This window comes from Leucopleurus acutus (genome assembly GCF_964270905.1).
Source record: "Leucopleurus acutus genome assembly, chromosome: 13".
NCBI classification, from domain to species: domain Eukaryota; kingdom Metazoa; phylum Chordata; class Mammalia; order Artiodactyla; family Delphinidae; genus Leucopleurus; species Leucopleurus acutus.
In genome coordinates this window covers 66,793,499-66,816,189 of record NC_139155.1, presented here as the reverse complement: position 1 = coordinate 66,816,189, position 22,691 = coordinate 66,793,499, and the positions used below count along the sequence as shown (strand labels likewise).

At 60.0% G+C, this 22,691-nt stretch overlaps 1 protein-coding gene across 3 annotated transcripts; it reads left to right on the top strand.

Moving 5' to 3' along the window:
- Positions 1 to 652: 652 nt before the first annotated feature.
- On the top strand, positions 653 to 22,686 carry SMTN (smoothelin). 3 transcript variants are annotated; one of them, XM_082852640.1, is made up of 21 exons: positions 653 to 748; positions 2,456 to 2,586; positions 7,220 to 7,368; positions 7,742 to 7,835; positions 7,922 to 8,000; positions 8,108 to 8,205; positions 9,116 to 9,436; positions 9,525 to 9,597; positions 10,210 to 10,281; positions 10,362 to 10,883; positions 11,069 to 11,241; positions 14,336 to 14,488; positions 14,575 to 14,650; positions 15,725 to 15,889; positions 15,989 to 16,051; positions 16,256 to 16,322; positions 17,224 to 17,397; positions 17,593 to 17,710; positions 18,389 to 18,540; positions 19,502 to 19,570; positions 22,383 to 22,686. In XM_082852640.1, the coding sequence occupies exons 2-21, from the start codon at positions 2,536 to 2,538 to the stop codon at positions 22,531 to 22,533; spliced, it is 2,820 nt and encodes a 939-aa protein (XP_082708766.1). In that variant the 5' UTR covers positions 653 to 748; positions 2,456 to 2,535; the 3' UTR covers positions 22,534 to 22,686. The 3 variants fall into 3 exon arrangements, with proteins under 3 accessions (XP_082708766.1, XP_082708765.1, XP_082708764.1); XM_082852639.1 differs by having other exon boundaries at positions 19,502 to 19,665; positions 22,383 to 22,518; XM_082852638.1 differs by having other exon boundaries at positions 15,989 to 16,322; positions 19,502 to 19,665; positions 22,383 to 22,518.
- Positions 22,687 to 22,691: the final 5 nt, after the last annotated feature.

Here is a 22,691-nt window from a genome sequence, read left to right as displayed (position 1 = left end):
GGCTTGGAAGCGAGAAGCATGACAGATAAGGTCAGTATCTGTGCAAAAGTGTGTCGGCTGGGGAAGGGGAGCTGTGTGATTGACCCTGCTCCATCTGAGGTGGTCCCTGAGGTACTTCAACGTAGGGTCAAGGTGCTGCCGGCCACTTAGTCCCTGCTCTGAGGTGACCCGGACCAGGTGTGCCGAAAGCAGCCTGGGGACAGCGGCCAAGCCAGGGCACTGAAGCGAGGAGGGGGCGGAGTCGGGTGAGGGGACAGGGTCTCACGAACAAAGAGGAGGGCGGAGAGGGACAGTCCTGAAGGCTCCGCGAATAGTACGATCCCGGGCCACTTACCGCGGCTTTGGGCGCCCTCCCTGACTTTGGCGCAAAGCTGCATCCTCCTGGTGACGCCCACCCGACCAGCGAAGGCCGCTTGAACAGTGGCCCCAAGACTGCAAACCCCTACAACCTAGGCCCGTGAGGGGCGGGGCCTCTTCTAGGGGCGTGGCCGTCAAATTGAATTTCCCCAATGGGGCACGAGGGTGGGCGGGATCCTCCCCAGGATTGGTTGGCGCCATGGCGCGGGGCGGGACCCGCGGGGCTGCTGGCGCGGCTGGACGGGCGGCGCTTGCAGAATCCCGGGGACGGTTGCTGAGCGGGCTTGGCATCCCGGTCGCGGCGCCTTCCGCCTGACCGCTCCTAATCCATCTGTTGGATCCCGAACGACCTAAGCTGAGCCCGTGCCGGGCGGGCGGGCCGGACTAAGAGGTGGGTGTGCGGACCTCCGGGCGGCAGCAGGATCCCCGACGGGTCCGAGGGTGGAACCCGGATAGGTGGACTCCCAGGGTTATGGGACTCCTGAACCTGGGAGCCCCCACCCATCCACAGGGGCTCTAACCCATGCGATAAAGTTCTGAGGCCTGGGGAAAGGACGCTCACGGACCTCCAGGAGGCTCTACGACCCTCAGGGGTGCTAGTCTGTGGGGGCAGAAACCCTGAGGAAGCTCCTACGTTCCTCTGAGACCCCTCGCAATCTTCGGGGACCTCACACTGTGTGACAGGGAGCCATGGAACTGGAGTGGAGCAGCGGCAGGAATCCCTGAGGAGAAAGAGACTTCCCTGGGAGTCCTAGATTCTGCGTTAGGGACCCCTGCCCCTCAGAAGACATGGGGGAACTCAGAGTGTCCACAGAACCCAAGTCTGGTGATTGCTAAGTGAAGGACCCCAGCAGAGGGCGGCTGGGAGGTTGCTACCTGTCCGAGCCTACAAGGATGGGAAAAGCAAGCAGCGACTTGAACAGGCAGAGTCCGAAGAACCCCAACTGTGTGGACTAGGACCTTCCCCAGACCCATTCACTGGATGGGATGACTCGACAAGTGACTGGGGAGGGGGAAGGGATGACTGAGTGATGAATCAACAGGAGCGGGGGCAATCCAGGGGCCATTTCAGTCACCATGCATTAACTAAGCACCTACGGTGTGTCACGCTGTGGGCCCTCAAATTCCAGAAAGATATTAGGGCTGCAGGGGGAAGGAAAGAGCTACACTGGGAGGCTGGGCCAGGATTTAGGGGGCCATTTTGATAGGCAGTGATAGAGCAAGAGGGAGTGTCCTGAGCCCCTGAGGGCACTTTGGAAGGGGACTTCAGAAGCTAGAGGTGGCCAAGATTAAATCCATTCCCTGCCCTCTGGGTCTTTGGGATCCTCCTTCCCCCATGACAATCCTCTGGTCTCTCCAATCCTGTTTGCCTAAGTCCAGAAGCTGGACGGATCAGTTTCTGAAGGCTCTTCCAGCTGAATTGAATTCTAAGTGTGTGAACTGGCAGGAGGAGCGGGGTGCCTGGACACCTGGCTTCATGAGGTCAGGGCAGTTGGCATCAGGGGGAGGGTGGGAAAGGGAGGAGTGGAGAGGGGTGTGTACAGAGGGCTGTCCTCAAGAGTTAGAAGACAGAATGTTACCTCCAATGGCTTAAGTTACCTGGGGGAATGAGAGTGGCAAAGGCAGCAAGGACTTGGATATGGGTTTAGCCCATAGCCAGAGGCTGAGCTTTTGGGGTGAGTGGGGGCTGGGCAGGCCCTGGGGATGGGTGGGTGGGGCAGGAAGCTGTGGAGTGTGGTGGGCATCCCCTGGTGGTGAGCACAGCTTGGGTGGGCCTTACTGGGCCCTGGCTTCACAATCCAGGTCCCTACCCTCCCTGTTTGATGCTTAGATATGGCAAGGGCCCAGCTTAGGCCACTCAGCAAGCTAGCAGTCCAGCTGGCTGGACTGGAACCAGGGACTCCTACTCTTGGTTTGTTGAGTTTTCCAGCACACTACTCTAGGGCAGAGGGCACCTCCCAGCCAGGAGTCACATCACAGATAAGGATCAAACACCAATGGATAATCATGGCTTAGAGGGGGAAACTGAGGCACAAAGCCCAAGTGCCTGTGGTTTCTAGAGGCCCCAGAAGGCCTGATTCATGTCTGTCCCCTGCAGAATTCCCTGAGCTGGTGTCAGCTGCCAAAGGCACTGGGGAACTCACCAGGAGGGGACGGACGGAGCTGGGGGCCAGCAAGATGGCGGACGAAACATTAGCTGGGCTGGATGAGGGAGCCTTGCGGAAGCTGGTAAGTGGTTCCATTATCCCTACTATGAGGACAGACAAGACAGGCCAGAGAGGCAGGGCCTGTCCAGGATACCTCTCAGCTGACAAGAGGAGGTGATGGGGGAGGGCGCAGGAGAAGGGCTCCGGGGAACAGGGGTAGGCCTGTTTCGCGTGGCCGATGCAGAGGCCCTGGTGGCATGTGCTTGTCCATGCCAGGTGCTGAGGCCTTGTTCCTCCCAGCCCCCCACTGCCACCACCTGTTTAAATAGTAACTGGTAAGGACTCACCCATGTGCAGTCACAGGTGTGGGGAGGCTGGATTTGCCTCTCTCAAGCAACAGCCTGGGCAGTACCCACCCCTGGAGGCTGGCCCAATGATAACAGTAGCAGCAATGATTAATAAGCCAGGGCACAGCAGGGAGCAGTCTGGGCGCTAAGCACACCATCTCACAGAATGGTTACAGTAGCTCCAAGAGCCAGGAGGATACTGAGGCTCAGACAGGTGAAGTCACCTGCCCAACGGCACCCAGCTCGGAAAAGGGTGTGCCAGGATCCAAACAAACCCCAAAAGGGGTCATGGGGGACCAAGAGACCTGGATAAGCCAAGTCCAAAAGAGCCCATAGAGAGAGACAGGCCTTGGGGACCCTTATGAACACTGTGACTTCTAATCTGTCATTTTTCCCACTCTGAGCCTCAGTTTCTTTATCTGTAAAATGGGAGGTGGGGGGAATGTGTGTGAACATAATATCTAGGTCCTACAGTTGGCATGGGGATGGAATGAGGCATGGGCCCAGATCTTGGCATGGAAGAAGGATGGGCCCACTCTATCCCCTTTCCCCAGCTGCTTCTTGAAGCCCGCCCTCCCCCCCAACACACATATCATGCACAGAGAGGATGTGGGGCAATATAGCAGGGCAGGCATGTGCCCACCAGCAAGGGCAGGGTGCACTGGAACTGGAAGAGGGGCCAGAGCTCCGCCCCCCAGCCCCTGACCCTTGTCCAGCGGGTAAATTAAAGATTTACCTTCCCTGGGAGAAGGCAAATGACCCACCCCACCCCCATACCATTCCTCTGGAGGCAGGGGCTGGAGCCAGCTAGCTCAGCCCAGTCACTGGGCAGTGCCCAGCCACTGCCATCATCTACCCAAGGCACTCGGCCTCTGTGTCCTCGGACAGCACCTTAGACTTTGGGTGTCTGCCACCGCCACAGGCGCTGTGTGCAGCCTGAGGGAGATGGGTTTCCAAAGGGTCCCACCACGTCAGCTCGACCTCCCATCAGGAAGTTAGAATCCTAATGTGGGTAGTGGAGAGAAAGCCAGGCCTTTGCTCATCCCCTTCTCTAGGGGTCCACTCTGAGGCTCAGGGTTCTCCAGCCGCCACCCCCCACCCCATGCGGGTTTGGGTGCTGGAAAAGGGTTTCAGAAAAGCCGGAGCATTGGCTGTAGTCCGCCCCCCCCAAACCCCGGCCCCCTCCCTGGGAAAGGACTAGCAAGACCCCGCCCCTCGTCTCGGGACCCCGGAGGTCTTTCCCATTTCGGGACCGGGGTCCTCCACCGCCGGGCGCCCGCCATTACTGCGCCCCAGCGCTGCCGAGGGTCCCGCCCCGGGCGCCGGCCTCCTGGCAGGAACTGAGGCGTCCGGAGCCGGGTTCCTCCCCGCGGGGCCGGGCCTTATAAGGGAAAGCTGACCCAAGCCCCAGCGTCCGGCCGATCTGGGGACCCGGGGACCCGCTCCCAACCTCGGCTCCTGCACATTCCTGCGAACAGGAAGGGGGGCTGTGCGGGATGGAGACACCTGGGGACACGAGCACCACGTGCTCCTCCGCCACATATAGGGACGCCCTCCGCCTCGGTCCCGGGTTCGAGATCGAGCTCTGACACTCACTAGCTGGGTGACCTGTGAACCTGGGTTTCCTCTCTGTAATCGGGGATGTTAAAGCAGGCGGAACCTGGGCGGCTTCCTGTCCTGCTGGCTCCTGGCTGGGCGCCTTGCACCGGGCTGCGTGGGAGAGGCGTGGGCGGTGCAGGCGGCTGCAGTCGCGGGGCCCGCGGGCCTTCAGCGCCCCCTGGCTAGGCCACGCTTCACTGCCGGCCGGTCCCCCATCGGTCAACTGGAGGAGCTGGGACTGAGCGAATGCCTGGAAAGTCTCCTCCGTAGTGCTGGTGGGGAGATTGAGGCCCAGGAAGACGCCGGGGCCTGTCAGACGCCCCCAGCAGCGAGGGTACAAAGTACCCGGAGGCCCGGCCCCCCGGGAAGAGGAAGCACCCTCTTTCCTCCCAGGAGAATTTCACTGGGCAGTTTCGGAAACCCCCCCATCTCCTTCCCTTTCCCCCAGTGGACAATGGCGCTTTGTACTTCCTTCCCTCCCAAGAACAGCCCCCTCCACTCAGGATGGTGGGGCCTGAGAGGACGGGGAACGCAGGACACACATCAGGGACACTGTGGGCGGACCTTTGTCTCCAGGCCCAAAGGGAAGGGTCATGCGGGAGGGTGACCAGTGGGATGAGGTTGTCCATTCCACAGCCCTGCCCCACCCACTCGGGGGATCAGACAGAGGCTCCCATTTTCCAGAGGGGGACGCTGAGGCTCCCAGGGGTTGCAGAAGTGACCAAGTTCCCACATCAGGCTTTTTTCAGGGAGGAGAACCCCATCTCTGGAGCCCAGGGGGTTGGGAAGGGACACACAGGAGACAAAGGGCTAGTCATTGCATCTCTGAGCCTCTTTACCCTCTGCACAGGAGGGTCTGGACCAGCTGTCCCCTCAAGCCCAGAATCTCCTAGTGTACCACAGAGGGCTCTGGGCCTGAGTCAAGGCCAGGACTGAGGGTGGGAAGGTGAGCCTTCTCCACCCCCCCACATGATAGGCCCCCTTAAGCCCCAGGGCCTCTCTAGTCCAGGCTGGAAGGGTCTCCAATATAGTACAAGGATCTTCAAGGTACCCACCATAGCAGACAGACCCCAGCCACAGAGATATCCTCAGCCCAGGGAAAGCCCTGGAGTCATGGAAACCTGGGTTCAAATCCTGGCTCAGGTCACTTGACCATAAGCAAATCACTTCCCCCTGAGCCTCAGTTTCCTCATCTGTCAAATGGGAGTAATAAATTGCCTAGGGTTTCTGTGAAGTTAGGACAAGTAAGGGGCTCAGCACAGGATCCAGCACATGGTTTCTCAGTAAATGTTACAGATGCCTCTGGGTATCTTGTCCTCACTTGCCCTCACTTCTCTCTCTCCCATCCTGACTGGCTGGAACCAACCATACATAGCTCCGCAAGGTGGGGGGGGACCCCAAGTCACTGCCGCCATCCTCACCCACTGCCCTAAAGGGAGGCCATTGTCCCATCTGACAAATGAGATGTTAACCAAGACCAGGGATGTTAAGGATATGATCCTGACCACCCAGCCAGGACTGGATTGGGGCTGGAGCCAGCTGGGGGTCCTGGCTTGAGCCTTCCGGGAGCCCTCCCATATCTCCTCAGGAATGTGAAGACTGAAGGCTCCCTGGAGGGCTCTGTCACTTGTCTCTACCCTCTTCGGACTGGGACAAGTGAGCTCATGGCTAAGCTGGGCCAGCCCACACTCCCTGCTGAAACCTTTCCCCCTCCCACCAGGCTCCCCTGTAGGTCAGGAAGGAATGATGGGAGAAGAGACTAAAAAGGAAGGGAGTAGAGGGCCCAGGGCCCACCCCGGCATGACTTGGGGGTGGGGGCGGAGGAAATCACTTTGCCTATACTTGCTCCCACCTGGCGCACACCCACACTGGAGGCTTATCTCTGCCATTATCTTCCTGGAGGCCCTGGGCCTGTCCTCTCTCCCTTGAGCCACAGAGGCTCTGTAGGGGGTAGAGGAGTGAGGGGGGCAACAGCATTGGCTGACTGCCCAGAGAAGGTGCCCTTTCCTGGACCTGGTTAGACCAGCCACCCCCAATTTCCCAGGGAGTGACAGGCTAAGAAGCTGGTGGGAGCACCTGTCCCCCATGGACGCCCTCTCTAGGGCCCTGGGTGGACCCTAGTGCACCCAGGGGTGTTGGCCCTCCCACTCTGAGCCCCGGCCCCTTTGCCCCTTCAGTAATGGCTAGAGCAGGACCAGTGCAGAGAGAACAACAGCCCCCAGCCAGGCAGGGAGCTATGACTCCTGAGGGCCTGCCCCTGCCTCAGTTTCCCCATCTGTCCAGTGTGGACGAGGCTGCCACCCATCAGCAGGGCTGTGGTACTTTGGGAGTCTCTCGTGCTCACAGCTAGATTCCAGCAGCCCAATCACCCTTCCCTCCCCAGGGACACTGTTAGGGGCCCATAGGATGGCCTCCCTCCTCCTGCCACGACTCCCTGGTTCTTGGGGGTTTGATGAAGGGCTCTAAGAGGCAGGAGTCGAGTCACAGGAATGAGCGCCTGACTTGGCACCTGGCACAGGTGGGTGGTTGCTGGCTGCCCACTCTGTGAATCTTAGTCCACGGTGGGCTGTCCAGAAGCCCTCGCTGCATGATCTGAGTCTCCCCCTGAGACCAAGTTTGGGTGGGCAGGCAGGCACATGACGGGCTTCGGGCAGAGGGAATGGAGACAGAACACTCATTGTGCCCCAGGCCAAGCCGTGGGCGGCCAGTGCCCGCCCTCCGTCCCTGGCAGCCAAAATGACCTGCCCCTCACCACCCCTTGCCCTGCAGCTGGAGGTCACAGCAGATCTAGCAGAGCGGCGGCGCATCCGCTCAGCCATCCGGGAGCTGCAGCGGCAGGAGCTGGAACGTGAGGAGGAGGCCCTGGCATCCAAGCGCTTCCGTGCCGAGCGGCAGGACAACAAGGAGAACTGGCTGCAGTGAGTGGCGAGGGGTTGGACATGCAGGTGGGGCTGAATGTGCCAGGGCTCAGCTCGTGTTGTGCAGGCAGGCATGAGCCATGTGTCTGCTGCCCATCTGGGTGTGCAAATGGCAGCGCAGGCACGCATTTGGAGTACACAGGGATGTTGGTGGGCACGGACCACATGCCGGTCATGGTGTCCTGGCCACGCCCATGTGATATTAGCGCTCAGGTCCATGGGCGTGCGTGTGCCAGCGTGTAGCCAGAGGGTGTGCACAGCTACCTGCCCCTCTGCCAAGGTTCCAGGTACCCTGTCCTGGCCTCTGCCCTCAGCCCACATCCTCTATGACCTGGCCCTGGCAATGGAGGTTATAGTCATGGTGTCCCTGCAGCTCTCAGCAGCGGAAGGCTGAGCAGCAGGCTGCTCTGGCACGGCTGGCAGGACGGCTGGAGTCCATGAGTGATGTGGAGGAGCTGACCACACTGGTGAGGCCTGGGCCAGGGCAGGGGATGGGGGCAGGGCAGGTGAAGACCTGGACTCCACATACCCGTGGCCCACCCCTCACCTACAGCTGCGAGGCGCTGCTGAGTACGAGGAACGCAAGCTGATCCGAGCCGCCATCCGCCGTGTACGGGCCCAGGAGATTGAGGGTACGTGCCCTGCCCTGGCCCCACCCCTGCCCTGCTGCATGCTGCCCCCAGCAACGCCTCACCCTGACCCCCTGCCACTCACCTGACACTTCTCCCTTTCCCTCCAGCCGCCACATTGGCTGGAAGGTTGTGCAGCGGACGTCCCAGCAGTGGCTCAAGAGAGGACAGCAAGGGGCGGGCAGCACACAGGCTGGACCGGTGTGAGGTAAGGGGTGTGGGCAAGGTCCTGTGCCCATGGACGCCAGCAGCACAGAGCGCCTATGTGTCTTTGCTAGATTGGTACTTAACTGAGGGGGCCCCCAGCTTGTGTTTGGGGGACAGTGGGACTCTGTCAGGCCTCTGCCCACTCTCCCAGGCAACTTCTAGTCACATGTCTCCACTCCAGAGTTTGTCTCTACCCAGGCCTCCCCCGCAAAACCAGCTTGTCTACACTGCTCCCAGGTTCCTGACTGTCACTCATTACCACCCTGTTGACCTCCCTGCTGGCCTCCCCGCTTCCACACCTACCTTCCATCCCCACACTGGCCATCCAGCCTCCACTCAGCAGACAGAGGGATCTCCCTAAAATGAAAATCAGACCCTGGTACTTGCCCAGCTTAAACCATCTGAGGCTGCCCCTCCCCCTCCGTACAGCCCAGTTCCTTACCTTGGCTTATCAGGTCCTGCTGTCAGGGGCCAGTTTCGGCTCTGTTCTCCAGGGAGTGTGGGTGAGAGGTCGGGTCGTGCAGGTTCCCTAAGTGGCCAGCAGAGGCCGCTGGGTCCCTGGTCCTGGCAGGACTATCCACTAACCCCATAATTAACCAGGCAGAGGCCAGGGGTCAGGGGCCTCCACGCCAGAAATTGATTAAGTCTGGGAGTCCCCAGCAGGTCTCCTGCTGTCCCCAACCCCTGCCATTAGGATCTGGTCATCTCTGAACTGCCCTTGACTAGGCAGTGCCAAGAGGTTGGGAAGTGGGGATCAAAGACGGCCCATGGTGTGCCAGTGACCGTGCTTGTGCAGATGTGCCTGCAGGAAACCGTGTCCAGCCCCTCTGCTTTGCATGCCCTGCCCTGGGTGCCTGCCAGCCTGGAGAGCCTTGGCCACATCCTGTGGGTCTCCCACGGGTCTCCCGCAGGTGCCAAAGCCAGAGGAACAGGAGCAGCAGGCAGAGGTCCCAGAGCCAACTCCAACCCCCAGTGGCACCAGCCATGACGTGACGACAGTGACACTACTGCTTCGGGCCCCACCTGGGGGCACACCCAGCTCACCTGCCTCAGCCGACAGTTCACCCCCCACTACCTCTCCTGAGCCTCCACTGGAGCCTGCCGAGGCCCCACGCCCTGCCACTGAGGCTCTGGGTGGCCCCAAGCCACCTCCCAGCCCGCCCAGGGCTGCCAGCCCTGAGCCCCAGGAGCCTCCAGCCACCCCCAGCACGGAGGGGCAGGTGGTCAACAAGGTGAGTCTAGATGAGGGACAGGGATGCTAGGCAGGTGAGCTCCCCAGTCTGGGAGTCAGGCCCTGCCCATGCCGTGTCTCCCCTGCAGCTCCTGCCTGGCCCCACAGAGCCCCCTGCTGCTGATGGCCCTACCAAAGGTCCCTCCGACACAAAGAGAGCAGGTAGGGTTCCAGCAGAGATAGCTAGGGGCATCTGCCTCCCTGGGCCTCCCCTTCCCTGCCTGGAAAATGGGTTCTTGTGCCTAGATGGCTCCAGTGCCCCTCAGGTCCAGGCAGGCTCTGACACTCCTCCCACTGCTCCTGAGGTGTCCCCACCCCTCCCCACCCCCCCCACTCCCACACCCATGGCCAGAGGCCTCCCTGCAGCCTTGAAAGGCAACAGACCTCAGGCACATTCTTTTCCCCAATAAGGGAGTGCGCCCATCTCCCAGCTGGAGCCGTGGGCAGTGCTGGCCAGGGGGGTGTCCACCATCCCCATCAGCAGGGAGAATCTGGGCACCCTTCCTCCAGCCCAAGCCTAGCCCCAGCCCCCAGGAGTGTCCAAGTTATCCCGGGGTCAGGGAAGGAGGGGCCTGTAAGAGAGACGCAGCTGAGTGGGGAGGCTAGGAGCTGTGGGAGGTGCAGGATGGTCTGGGGAGGCTGGGGAGGTTGAGGTGCAGGAAGGGGTTGGGAGGCTGAGAAGGTGTGGAAGAGAGGACTATGAGAGGTGGACCCCACCATCCACTCTCCTCTCTCTGCGCCCACATGGCTGCCACCGCCTTCCCATGCTGCCAGACCTGGCTGGCCCTCGCCCCTGCCAACGCTCCCTGTCTGTGCTGAGCCCCCGCCAGCCAGTCCAGAACCGAGGTACTGCCAGTTCCCACAACCCCGGGCTCTGGGCAGTCCCTGTCCCATCCCACCACTGACAGCCCTCCTGTCCCTTCTAGAGCCCACCCCCCTTGCCAGCGGACCTTCCCTGTTCCAGCGGGCTTGCTCCGTACGGGACCGTGTGCGCAAGTTCACATCCGATTCTCCTATGGCTGCTGAGCTCCAGGAAGGCCCACTCCGGGCAGCCCTAGGTCCCTCGACCCCTGCAAGGCTCCCAGGCTCCTCCCACATCAGCACCACCCCTGCCTCCTCCTCCAGGGGCCCCTCCTCACGGGGCCCCAGTGACACCTCCTCCCAGTTCAACAAGGATCAGCGAGGAACAGCCCGGCCCCTGGCCCAACTTCAGAGCTGCCCCAGGGAGGAGGGCCCCAGGGGGCGGGGCTTGGCTGTCAGGCCCCTTGAAAACAGAGCAGGGGGGCCCATGGCCCGCTCAGAGGCGCCCAGTGCCCCGCTAGCCGTGGCCGTGGGCACTGCTGAGCCAGGGGCCAGTATGAAGACCACATTCACCATCGAGATCAAGGATGGCCGGGGCCAGGCCTCCACGGGCCGGGTGCTGCTGCCCACAGGCAACCAGAGGGCAGGTAGGCCTCCCCGCTGCCTCCCCACTGATGGGGATGACTGCCTGCAGCCACCCAGCTCTGCACATAGGACAGATGCTGTGGTCAGGGCTCAGGGTGTCTCCAAAGGGTGCACTGGGCGCCATCAACCTGGACTGGAATTACCCTCACCCCACCTGATCCTGACCATAGTCCTTCTCCCTATCCAGAACTGATGCTGGGGCTGCGGGCGCCCCCCACCCTCCTTAGCACCAGCAGTGGGGGCAAGAGCACCATCACGCATATCAGCAGCCCTGGGAACCTGGCTCGGCTGGGCAGTGTCACTCACGTCACGAGCTTCAGCCATGCCTCCCCTGGTAGCCGAGGAGGCTGCAGCATTAAGGTGAGCCCTTCCTCACCCCACCAGCCTCACCATCAGCCGCCTCATGTAGACTGCTTCAGGGTGCAGGGCTCTCAGGGCTCCTCTGCTCTGCTCTTCCCCTACAGCACACACAGGAAACTGAGGCCCACAGAGAGAAGGTGACCACAGTCCACAGACAGTTGGTGGCAGAGCTAAGGCCAGACCCCCACCTATCAGCCACTAGACATGTCAGAAGCTCACTCTGTACTGGCCTTAAGCTTCCCACATGATGATCTCTGGTCCTTACTCCAGAATTGGTCGGTTCATTCCTCGTGAACAGATGGGACAACTAGACTCAGAGAAGGGTAATAAGGGCTTGCCCCCCTCTTCCTGTAGCAGCCCCAGTGGCCCTGCTCCCAGCCTATACTGAACCTCAGCCCCAAGGTGCAGAGCCGTTCATCTGCTCATCCAAGATCAGCCTGGCCCGTTAGGAGATTGGAGATTAGTGATTACCATCTGCGTCAACATCTCGGGGTGGGGGTGGGGGCCTGGGCAGAAGCACTGAGGGGGGACAGGCAAGGGGGTGCCAGTCAGGTGAGGCAGCAGCCTAGCAGGTGCCACGGGAACTGAATCTGCCGCACCCTTCCATTATTCATTCTGGAGCCCGGGATCAGCTGGCTGGGAGCTCAGCCTGGGAAGGGTTCCCCAGCGGGCCGCCCAGCTGCCCAGGTAATGGCCTCTGTGCTGTTCCAGGGGCTGAATGGGACTTTGAGGTGAAATGGCTAGAGCCAGCTTTGGGCTTTCTCAAGGGTGATAGGGAGAGGGTGGGGGCAGGAAAGCACCCTTCACCTCACAGAGCAGGACCTAACTGCTCTCTGCCAAGGGAGTGAGGAGAGGGTGGCTGAGGCCCTTGGGGTGGATGGGAGGTGCCACAGGGAGCGCCAGGTATGACCACCTACTTGCCTCAGTTTCCCCAGCCAGAACCAAGGGGAGGCAAATCGTGTGCCTGTAATGCACTTGCTCAGAGTCTGTGGTTGGATCTGAGCACGAGAGGCAGGCAGAGGACATTTATCTCAGGGATAAGGCACTTGCTACTACAGATTGCTTGAAGTCCCGCCTCTCTGTGCCTCCATTGCCCCCATCGGTTCAAAGCTTTCTAAAACAGCATGGCATGAGGGCAGAGGACGCAGGCTCTGGAGTCTGGCAGACTGGGTGCTCACGGCTAATGCACGTGGTGGCCCAGACAGGCCCATGCCTTACTCCCTGCCTCAGTTTCCCCACCTATGGGGCATGGGGCCCTGGCCTCGGCAGTCCTTCAGAACCTGTGCAGACTTGCTGTACTGCCAGTCTGTGATCTCTGCAGGGCCAGGGCCAGGCCTGGCGGTCCGCCTGCTTGGGCAGGCCACCCCTCCCCCACTGCCCCCTCCAGAGGGAGCCCAGAATAGGTTTCTATTTGGGCTACAGCCCCAGCTGGCAGGTGGCGGGCTGGGAGGCCAGCAGGGGCGGGGCAGGCCCACTGCCCTTGCCTTCGCCCTCAGGCCAGCTGCAAAGACTGACTCTGCCAGACAGAAGCAGCAGTCCCTACCACTGCCCCCTTCGTCACCCCACCATAGGGCCCCCACCATCACCATGCCGGGGGTACCGGGGCCCAGGTCTGAGCTGGCCGCAGCCCTCGAGGAGAGATTGGGCCGGGCGTTGGAGGAGCTGCGGGCAGTGGCGGAGGCAGGCCGGGCGGCAGTGACCCAGGCAGCTGAGGCAGCTGCCTCGGCCGTGGAGCCGGTGGCCCGGGCAGCTGAAGAGCTGCGGGCGGAGACAGCAGCGCTGAGCCGGCGGCTGGATGCGCTGGGCAGGCAGGTGGAGGTGCTGAGCCTGCGGTTGGGGGTCCCGCTTGTGCCTGACCTTGAGCCCGAGCTGGAGCCCAGTGAGCTGCTCCTGGCCGCTGCGGACCCTGAGGCCCTCTTCCAGGCGGCCGAGGATGCTGGGACCCCTGTGGCCCACCCGCCTGCCTTCAGCACCCGCCGCCGCTCCTCTGCAAGCCCTGCCCACAGCGGCAGTCTCGTAAGTCCTTACGGGCTGCAGGGAGGCGGGTGGTTTTGAGCCAGGCTCTGCCTCTGCTCAGTGACCCTAGGTGGCCTACCACCTTCTCTGAGCCTCAGTTTACCTGTCTGTACAGGGGACTGGGGCACTAGCGCTCCAAGACTGAGGCGAGATGGTGCCCTGAGGCACACGTGGCGGCTGCCCTGGCAGCCCCTGGCCGGGGCCCAGCCTCCAGCCCCACCCCCACTCCCTGCCCCTGCCAGGCCGAGCCTCCCTGAAGCAGCTGCCACCTCGGCTCTCCTTACTCTTACAGCAAACAGAGAGGCCCTGCCAGGAGGGGAGGGGCTCTGATAGTTGGGCTGGGGGCTTGTCTGCAAGGGGCTGGGAAGATGCCCTGGGAGGGGTGGGGGGCTAGATTGGGGTTGGAGGCCCCTTAGGGGGTGATTCATGCTAGGGGCTGTGGGGAGCCGGGGCGAGCTTCAGAGAGGACTTGGCTCTGGGCAGCCCCGGTCAGACACCTGGTCAGGAGCCTATGGGCCCTGGTCCAGCTCCCTTGGTGTGTTGAGGGCGGGCATGTGCTTGCTGCCTGGGCACTGGCCCAGGAGGACCCAGGCTTTGGGAGCAGGCAGGACAGAGCACAGCCTGCCTGGGAGGGGGCTGGGAATGAAGCCGCAGAAGGAACTCAGATTCAGGAGTTAGGCTAGCTTCAGCTCAGATCCCAGTCTGCATCACACTTATAGAAGGACTGTGAGCAAGTCATGCAGCTACCCTGAGCCTCAGTTTTCCCTTCTGTTAAATAGGGACAGTAAAATACCTAGTGTTCATACAGTGCTCACCACTGAATGGAAATCACCATTATTGCCTCCCTTAATTGTAATAAGACAGTTCTGGGTACATGGGAAGCCCTACAACAAGGCTCTCAGTACCTCTTCTGTGAGCCTGACATCAACATGGTCATCCTTGGGCAGGCAGTCCAGCTGGCTAGCGGCATTTCAAAGGCTGTGCCAGAAGCCCCAGGGCCTGGCCCCCTGTACTTTGGGGCATGGTTGGTTTCATTTACACCCCTGCTTAAAGTCCATGCCCTCTCCGCACCACACAGATGGAGCCAGAACCAGCAGAGCCCCCCTCTGCAGCAGTGGAGGTGGCCAATGGCGCCGAGCAGACCCGCGTGGACAAAGCACCAGAGAGGCGGAGCCCTCTGAGCACCGAGGAGCTGATGACCATTGAGGATGAGAGTGTCCTGGACAAGATGGTATGGCCAGATCTGGTGGACTGGGGGTTGGCAGGGGCCAGGGCCAGCAGGCACCAGATAGGCAATGACAGGGACTCTGTCTGCAGCTGGATCAGACTACGGACTTTGAGGAGCGGAAGCTCATCCGGGCTGCGCTACGTGAGCTCCGACAAAGGAAGAGAGGTAGAGAGCCCCATGCCCCCCCAGATCCAGCTGCTCCCCTCATTGGGGTACATTTGTGGACACTCCAGCTCAGTAACACCCTCCCCACCTTCTTCTCTAGACTCAGCTTCTCCTTTTCTAGACCCAGCTCTTCCCTTGCCTCCTTTCCCCAGATCCAGCTGCTCCGTTCCCTAGCTGCTTCTCTCCCGCTTCCTAGACCCAGAACCAGCTTCTCTTCTCCTTCCTAGGCCCAGTTACTCTCTCCCCCAGCTACTACTCCTTGCTTCTCCAAGTTCTGTCAAGTACTCCTTCCCTGAATCCAGATACTCCTTCTCCCAGCTGCTTCTCTCTCCTCAAGGTCCACCGATGACCACCTTAGCCTCTGCTTCCTCCCTGCTTCCCCTTCCCTGAACACAGCTACTTCCTCCCCAGACCCAGCTATTCCTTCTTCCAGATTCTAGATTCATTTGCTTCTCCAGATACTCTCAATTACTCCCTCTCTGGATCTAGCTGCTTCCTGCAGGGCCCACGGATGGCCACCCAGCCTCTATGCCCACCCACCTGCTTCTTCTTTAGGCCCAGTTACCCCCTTTGTCAGCTTCTCTCCCAACTACCCTTTCCCTGGATCGAATTGCTTCTCAGATACCTACAATCACTCCATCCGTGGATTTAGATATTTCTTCCTCTAGCTGCTCTTCTCCCTGCTAAGACCTATTTGAAGGCCCGCTCAGCTACTGCCCTCACTCAGCTTCTCCTTCCCTGGCCTCTGCTGCTTCCTCCCTAGATGGAGATACTCCCTCCGGACTCAGCTACTCATTCCCACAGAAACTCCCTTCTTGGACCCAAATACTTTCCCTTTGAGTTCAACTATTCCATGTCCCCTTGTTTCTGAGTGCACCACACCCCGCCATTCCCTCCCAAGTTATAGCTACCCCTTCACCCCCAGCTACTCCTAGAGAGGACCGTTGTCCCCTGTGTCTTCAGTATTGCTAACAAGTTGCCCTCCACCCCATCTGTGTGCCCCGTGTGCCCGTGCATATGTGCTTTGTGGGCGATGGCGGCCTTCTGGGCATGCGTGGGGCATTCCCCGCCCAGACCAGCGGGACAAGGAACGGGAACGGCGGCTGCAAGAGACACAGGCCCGCCCAGGGGAGGGCCGTGGCAACACGGCCACCAAGACCACCACGCGACACAGCCAACAGACAGCCGATGGCTCAGCTGTCAGCACTGTCACCAAGACCGAGCGGCTCGTCCACTCCAGTAAGGGGCTGAGCAGAGATCAGGGCTCAGGGTGGGAACATGTCTACCTTGCTGGACCCTGTGCCCCTCACACCCTTCCTCTCATCCCTGCCCCCACAGATGATGGCAGACGGACGGCCCGCACCACCACGGTGGAGTCAAGTTTTGTGAGGCGCTCAGAGAGTAAGGCTGCCTGGCGTCTTCTCATGCCTGCCTGCCAGCCCACCTTCCTCAAACTCTCTCCGAACTTCCATCTGTGTGTCTCTCTGTCCAGCCGTCACTTTCTCTTCTCTGCCTGTGGCTACCTCCATCCCTCTACCAACCTCCCGCCCCATCTCCCACATCCAGCCCAGGACCTCACCCTGCTCCCCTTCCCCTTTCTTGCAGATGGTGGTGGCAGCACCATGATGCAAACTAAGACCTTTTCCTCTTCATCATCCAAGAAGATGGGCAGGTGAGCACAGGTACCCACTCCCAGACCATGGAGGAGTCAGTGTCTCAGGGGACCTCACTGCACACCCATTCTACAAGAGGGGACACAGCCAGGGAGGGGCAGAGTGGGAGTCAAACCACTCCTGCTTGCCTTGCCATCTCACCTAATTCTCAACCGCACCATGGGGGAGGCCAGAGATTTGCTCGGGGTCTTAGAGGAGCCTCCCCACCACACTGAGCTGCTGGTGGCACTGCCACTTCCCAGTGTCTACAGACCATGTCCCATGTCACAGAGCATCTTTACATCTTAGCCCCATGAAGGTGGGATACACCCGATGTTATAGAGCATTTTGGGGCAGGTAGGATCAGAATTCAGGCTGGGAACCAGAGGGGTCCAGGAACTCTGAGTCAGAGACTTATATTCAAGTCCTTGCGCTGCCCCCCATGCTCTCTGAAATCTAAGGCCAAAGGCCTCTGTTTCCTCATCTTCAGTGGAAGTGGTAAGAGCCCCTCCATACTCTTGTGAAGTTTAAAATGACACATAGAAAAGGCTCAATAGACACTAGCTATTATTATTATTACCATTACTGTTATCACATTGGTTGTCATTATTAGTTGATAGAACCCAGAATCTAAGCTCACCTGTAACCTGACAATACAATGAGCCTTCGCAGAAAACTCCCCAGGGTCCAAGTCTGTTGAAAAGAGCTTGGCTCCCATTTTCTTGTCGTTTGAGCCTCAGTCTGCTCTTCTGTAAAATGGATGTGATGAGAGCACCGCCCTTGCTGGCCGGCGTTGCCGGTGGTGAAGATACCGCAAGAGAGTAGGATCTGGAGTGTGACAAGGCCCCTCCCTTGACTCGTGGGGATCGAGGCTCAGGAGCGGCCCTCCCCGGCCCTAACAGTGGCATACCCACCCCTCAGTATCTTCGACCGAGAGGATGAAGCCAGCCCGCGGCCCGGCAGCCTAGCGGCGCTGGAGAAACTCCAGGCAGAGAAGAAGAAAGAGCTGATGAAGGCGCAGAGCCTGCCCAAGACCTCGGCCTCCCAGGCGCGCAAGGCCATGATTGAGAAGCTGGAGAAGGAAGGCACCGCGTGGTGAGCAGCAGTTGGCGGGGCGGGGCCGCACGGGGCGGGGTCTGGGCTGTGGTGGGCGGGGCCAGAGACGAGAAGGGAGCGGCTGGAGCTGTGGGGGGCGGGGCCTGAAGGTAAAGAAGGCGGGGCTGGGGCCTACTCGGTGGGCCGATGGAAGAGGCGCCCCTTGTAACCCCGCTCCCGACACCACCCCCACAGCAGCTCAGGCGGACCCCGCGCAGCTGTGCAGCGCTCCACCAGCTTCGGTGTCCCCAATGCCAACAGCATCAAGCAGATGTTGCTGGACTGGTGCCGAGCCAAGACGCGTGGCTACGAGGTGAGCTCTGTGAGACCAGGTGGCCAGGCGAGGGCCTCCTCACCCTCACAAGGCCCCAACTGCAGCTGTACCCTTCACAGCCACCATGTCTGGCAGAGAAGATGGGAATTCCTCTTCTGGGATGAAACAGGCTCAAAGGACACATAACATGCCCTACATTCCAGGATAAGTGATTAAGGGGCAGGGCCTAATGAGGGCCCTTGGATGGTGGGCACAGTTCAGGGCCAGACCCCACCCTTAGAGTCCCCTCCTCATTGTTCTGTCAGAGGCACTGGGTAAATTTCTGTACATAAGGGAAGGAGTGATGAGGGCATGACTATGGCCTTAGCTGGGTGGTGCTGTGCCTCTTGGTCACTCTGTCCCCCTAAGCAACAGACACGGGAGTTAACAAACTGAGTTGGAGGAGGCTACCTACTGTGCAACCTTGAGCAAGCTACAGGGCCTCTCTGAGCTCAGTTTCCCTAGATCTGGATTACCAAAACACTGGAGGGTGAGGACTTCCCCAGTGGTCCAGTGGTTAAGACTCTGGTTAAGACTTCCACTGCAGGGGGCATGGGTTTGATCCCTGATTGGGGAAGTTCTGCATGCATGCCTCATGGTGTGGTTAAAAAACAAAACAAACAAAACACTGGAAGGTGGAGGACATAGAGAGCTGACCAGTCTTCCCACTACCCATAGCATGTGGACATCCAGAACTTCTCCTCGAGTTGGAGTGACGGGATGGCCTTCTGTGCCCTGGTGCACAACTTCTTCCCTGAAGCCTTCGATTATGGGCAGCTCAGCCCACAGAACCGGCGCCAGAACTTCGAGGTGGCCTTCTCATCCGCTGAGTAAGTGTGGGTCCCAGCCCTGCTGGTGTCAGCTGGGCGTCTGGGGCTGGGCATCTGGGCCGGGCCCAGCTGCCCTGAGGCCCCCTGGAGCTGGTCAGCTGCACTGTCATTCAGCGGCTGAGACCCCCTTCCCCAGAAAGCCCCCATCCTCTTCCATCCCACCCACCTGTTGCTGAGCGTGCCAGGTGCCCACCGGAACGAAGGAGCCAGAGGCCCGCCTACCAGCCCGGGCCAAGGCCCATCAGGTGGCCCTGTCCATATCCCCTCCATCCTCCCTCTGCCCCCTTCTCCCTCTATCTCTCCCTTTCTCTGTCTTGCTCTCCTCCCACTATCACCAGAGCTTCCTGCTCCCACGGGATCCCGGCTGGAGATTCCAAAAGGAGGATCCTGGCCCGGGCACCGTGCCCGCCCAGCCTATATAGGTGTTGCCAGAGGCTTATATAGGACATCAGCAAGCCCTCCACTTTGGAATCGTTGCCCCATCTGCTCACCTCACCCTCAGCACCCTCCTCCATCTGTCTTCCTCTATCTTTCTCTTTCTGGTTTCACCCCGGATTTCTTCCTCTTTCTCCTCCCTCCACCTCCTCTCACGCCTCCCTCACCCCCCCTCCCTGGGGCACGGCCCTCCTCTCCAACCTCAGCGCCAACGCCATCGCCCCCACCCCTTGTTCCCTCCCGCTTGCCCCGAGAGTTCTCTGCACCTGTGACTGATCTGGCCCCCCACCCCTGTCTGCATTGCACACCATTAGTGATGGGTAGTGAGCGGCACGTCCACAATGGGGAGGGGGCATGCGGGGGGCTGGCAGACTGCAGCACTGAGAACGTAACTGAACTCATGTCTCTGTGTGTGTGTATGTGTGTGTCTCTCTGTTCTCCTCCCCTCTCTCTTTTCTGCCTCTTCCCCTGCTGCCCCGCTCGGGCCCCGCCCCCCTGCCCCTTCCCGGCCCCCTACCCTCCCCAGGACCCATGCGGACTGCCCGCAGCTCCTGGACACAGAGGACATGGTGCGGCTTCGAGAGCCTGACTGGAAGTGCGTGTACACGTACATCCAGGAGTTCTACCGCTGTCTGGTCCAGAAGGGGCTGGTAAAAACCAAAAAGTCCTAACCCCTGCTGGGGTCCCACGGTGAGGAATGCCGCCTTGCTCCCCTGTCCCATTACGCTGCCCCGCTGGAATCTGCTCAGTGGGGCACAAAGAAAAGCCAGGGAAATGGCAGGAGTGGGGGTGGGGAAGCAGGGGGACCCTGAGAAGAGCCAGAAGGAGCCAGGCACGGCCTTATCTTCTGTCCAGGACCTCACAGGCAAGGCTATTCTCCTCAATGGGCAGTGATGAGCCAGGTGGGCAGGACTGAGATGGAGGAAGCCCAGGAGGCCATGGGATCCCCGGGGAGACACCCGACCCAGCTGGCAGGTCCAGGACAGCTCTCAAAAAAGTGCAAACTAAGCTGGCATCTGAATGACAAGTTCAGGCTTAAGGAGAGGGAGTCCCAGGCAGAGGGATCAGCCAGTGCACAGGGGTGGGGTCGAGGGAGGTGGAGGGCATGGCACACCCAGGAAGGGAAGGAAGTTTATTTAGTCTGGATGTGAGGGGGAGGAAGGGGTCACAGTCAGGAGTCTGAACTTCCTTCTGAGGACAACAAGAGTCATAAAAGGTTTTCAAACAGAGAAGGGATATATGTGGTCTGGTAGCATTGAAGAACAATCCTTGAGTGAGGCCTGGATGAGGGATGGGGAGGGAGGGGATGGACTAGACAGTTAGAGAAGCTTAAGCGGAGGGGTGGGGTTTTTGATGGACCCACTGGGGAGGGAGAATGAGGGTCAGGGAAGCCTCCCAGGCCTCCAGTTTGTGCACTGGGAAGTTGGGGGTGCCATGCTCCAAGTTGAGGAGCTCAGGCGTGAGGCCAGTTTAATAGGAAGTTATTTCTGGTGGGAGTCCTGGATCCCCAAGCCAGCTGTGGCATTTCCTGTCTGGTCATCTCACTTCAGGGCCACAGTAGAGAATTCAGATCCTGCGCTAACTGCCCATTACAGACCAGGAGCTCAGAGGAGAGAGGTGGGCTCAGAGCGTGCCAGGGGTTGTTAGGTCAGAGCTAGGGCCAAAAACTGGAACTCCAGACTCCCCACCTTGTGGCTGTTTTCCTTGCCCCATCACTTTTCCCACCCATTTTGTAGGGAGAAGAAAAGACGAAGGCCCAGAGGGAGAAAGGGGATTGCCTAAAGTAATGTGAATCAGGGACAGAGCTAGCAGTGCACTCAGATGCCCCTTGGGGCCTGGAGCCATTGTGGGGGGCAGCCCACACGTGCACACATATACTCAGAGAAGCTGTGCAGGTGAGGGAAAGATGGGCTTGGTGCTGTCTCCAGGTCATATATGGACTTAGGAGCTGCTGCCCAGCAGGCCAGCCTGGAGGGAATGGGGCCTAGTCCGGCCCTGTTCCAGTTGGAAAGTGTGACTCAGCCGTGCTGTTGCTCGAATTGCCTGGTGTTTGGCCTGTCACTGGGGCAGCAGGAGCCCTGAGCCGTGAGCCCCGGTGTAAACAATGGCTTTATAAGGTCTCCAGGGAAGACACCAGAGATGGGAGGGAGCTCCACTTTGGGAGAGGCCAGGATCCCTGGGGAGATAGCCACAGCTGGAAGAAGCTGCAAAGAGAGGCCGCCTCTTCACCATAGTACAACTGAAACAAGCTGGGGCAGAGACAACCTCAAGGGCACATAGCACCTCAACAAGAGAGTCAGAAACCTCTCACTCATCCTAGGTGCTTCCAAGGACTCAAATGAAGCAAAGAATGACTATACTATTGCAGAAAAATGGGGAAACTGAGTCACGGGGCAGGGTTTTCTCTAGCTTCCACAGCTGGCCAAGAGTAGAGCCTTGACAGAAACAGGTCTCCTGCTTCCCAGGCTTCTTCCCCAAAGGAGTCCTGGTGAGCTGAGAGTAGGCCCCAGCCCTTACATTGTTTGACATTGAAGGTCTGACCTTGAAGGCACAAGATGGAAGGTAGTCCTGGGCCCTTGGGTGTCTTGGGAACAGGAGCAATTCCTGCCCTCGTGCCTTCCTTGCCAAAGGAAACTCACTTAACAACATTGACAGTGCTAACTGTCATATATATGCCAGGCATGGCACATGGGAGGGAGCAAGTCCTGCCCCTGAATGTGATGTAGTTGGTCCAGTTCGTATTGATTGGGACACTCATCTGCTTCCCCTGCTCTACCCAAGTGGGTAATAAGAGTTAAAGAACTGTCTCTCAGACATACACACACACCTCCCTGGCCACCATCTCACACAGCAGGGATGTCCCTTGAGGCAGATGGGGGTTCTCAGGCTGCTCTGCAGGAGGTACCAAGCCAGGGAGCTGGCAGATAATCCTGGGCCCAGAGGGTCACTGGAGTGGGTCCTGGGTGCAGGGAAAGATTTGAGGCCCCTTGGGTACAACGGCCCAACTGAGAGGCTTGTGCCAGCTGGAGTGTGCCATTGAGGGTGAGAAGGAGGCGGCCCTCCAGAGAGAAGTGGGTGGGGTCTGGAGTGAGGACCTCCCCCGGGCTAGGGGTTGAGACCCCAACCCTGCGCTGGGTCTGCTGCGCCTGGGCGCAGGGATGGGGCAAGGATCTCCTCCTTAATCTCCACATGCCTTGGCCTTGCTCCCCACAGAGGTGCCTCCAGGCTTGGGTGGCTGGGGCCTGGGGCTTCTGCCTTCCTAGAAGGCTTTTCCCCCATTCAGTCGATCAGGAGTCGAGTTTATGGAAGACCAGCGGGCTGCGGCGTTGTAAAGACCTCTGGGTAGAGGGTCGCCCCAAGAGTCAGGGCCGGCACTGACAACCACCCCCGTGCCCCCCTCCCCGCAGGATGCTGGTGGACTGCGTACCCCTCGTGGAGGTGGAGGACATGATGATCATGGGCAAGAAGCCCGACCCCAAGTGCGTTTTCACCTACGTGCAGTCGCTCTACAACCACCTGCGGCGCCACGAGCTGCGCCTGCGCGGCAAGAATGTCTAGCTTCCCCACCGCCCGCAAGGCCGCAGCGGCAAGCTGCCCCACCATCCAGGCACCGTCCCCTCCCTGTGCGCCTGCCCACCGCTGCCCTGTCTGTCGCGACACCTTTCCACGCATACACACACAGCGTTTTGATAAATTATTGGTTTTCAACGACCCTG

Coding starts and splice junctions, on each gene's coding strand:
- SMTN (XM_082852638.1), top strand. CDS start 2,536: ATGGCGGACGAAACATTAGCTGGGCTGGATGAGGGAGCCTTGCGGAAG. Junction 7,836..7,921: donor TGGAGGAGCTGACCACACTG/GTGAGGCCTGGG, acceptor CCTCACCTACAG/CTGCGAGGCGCTGCTGAGTA. Junction 16,323..17,223: donor TCATCCAAGAAGATGGGCAG/GTGAGCACAGGT, acceptor CCCACCCCTCAG/TATCTTCGACCGAGAGGATG.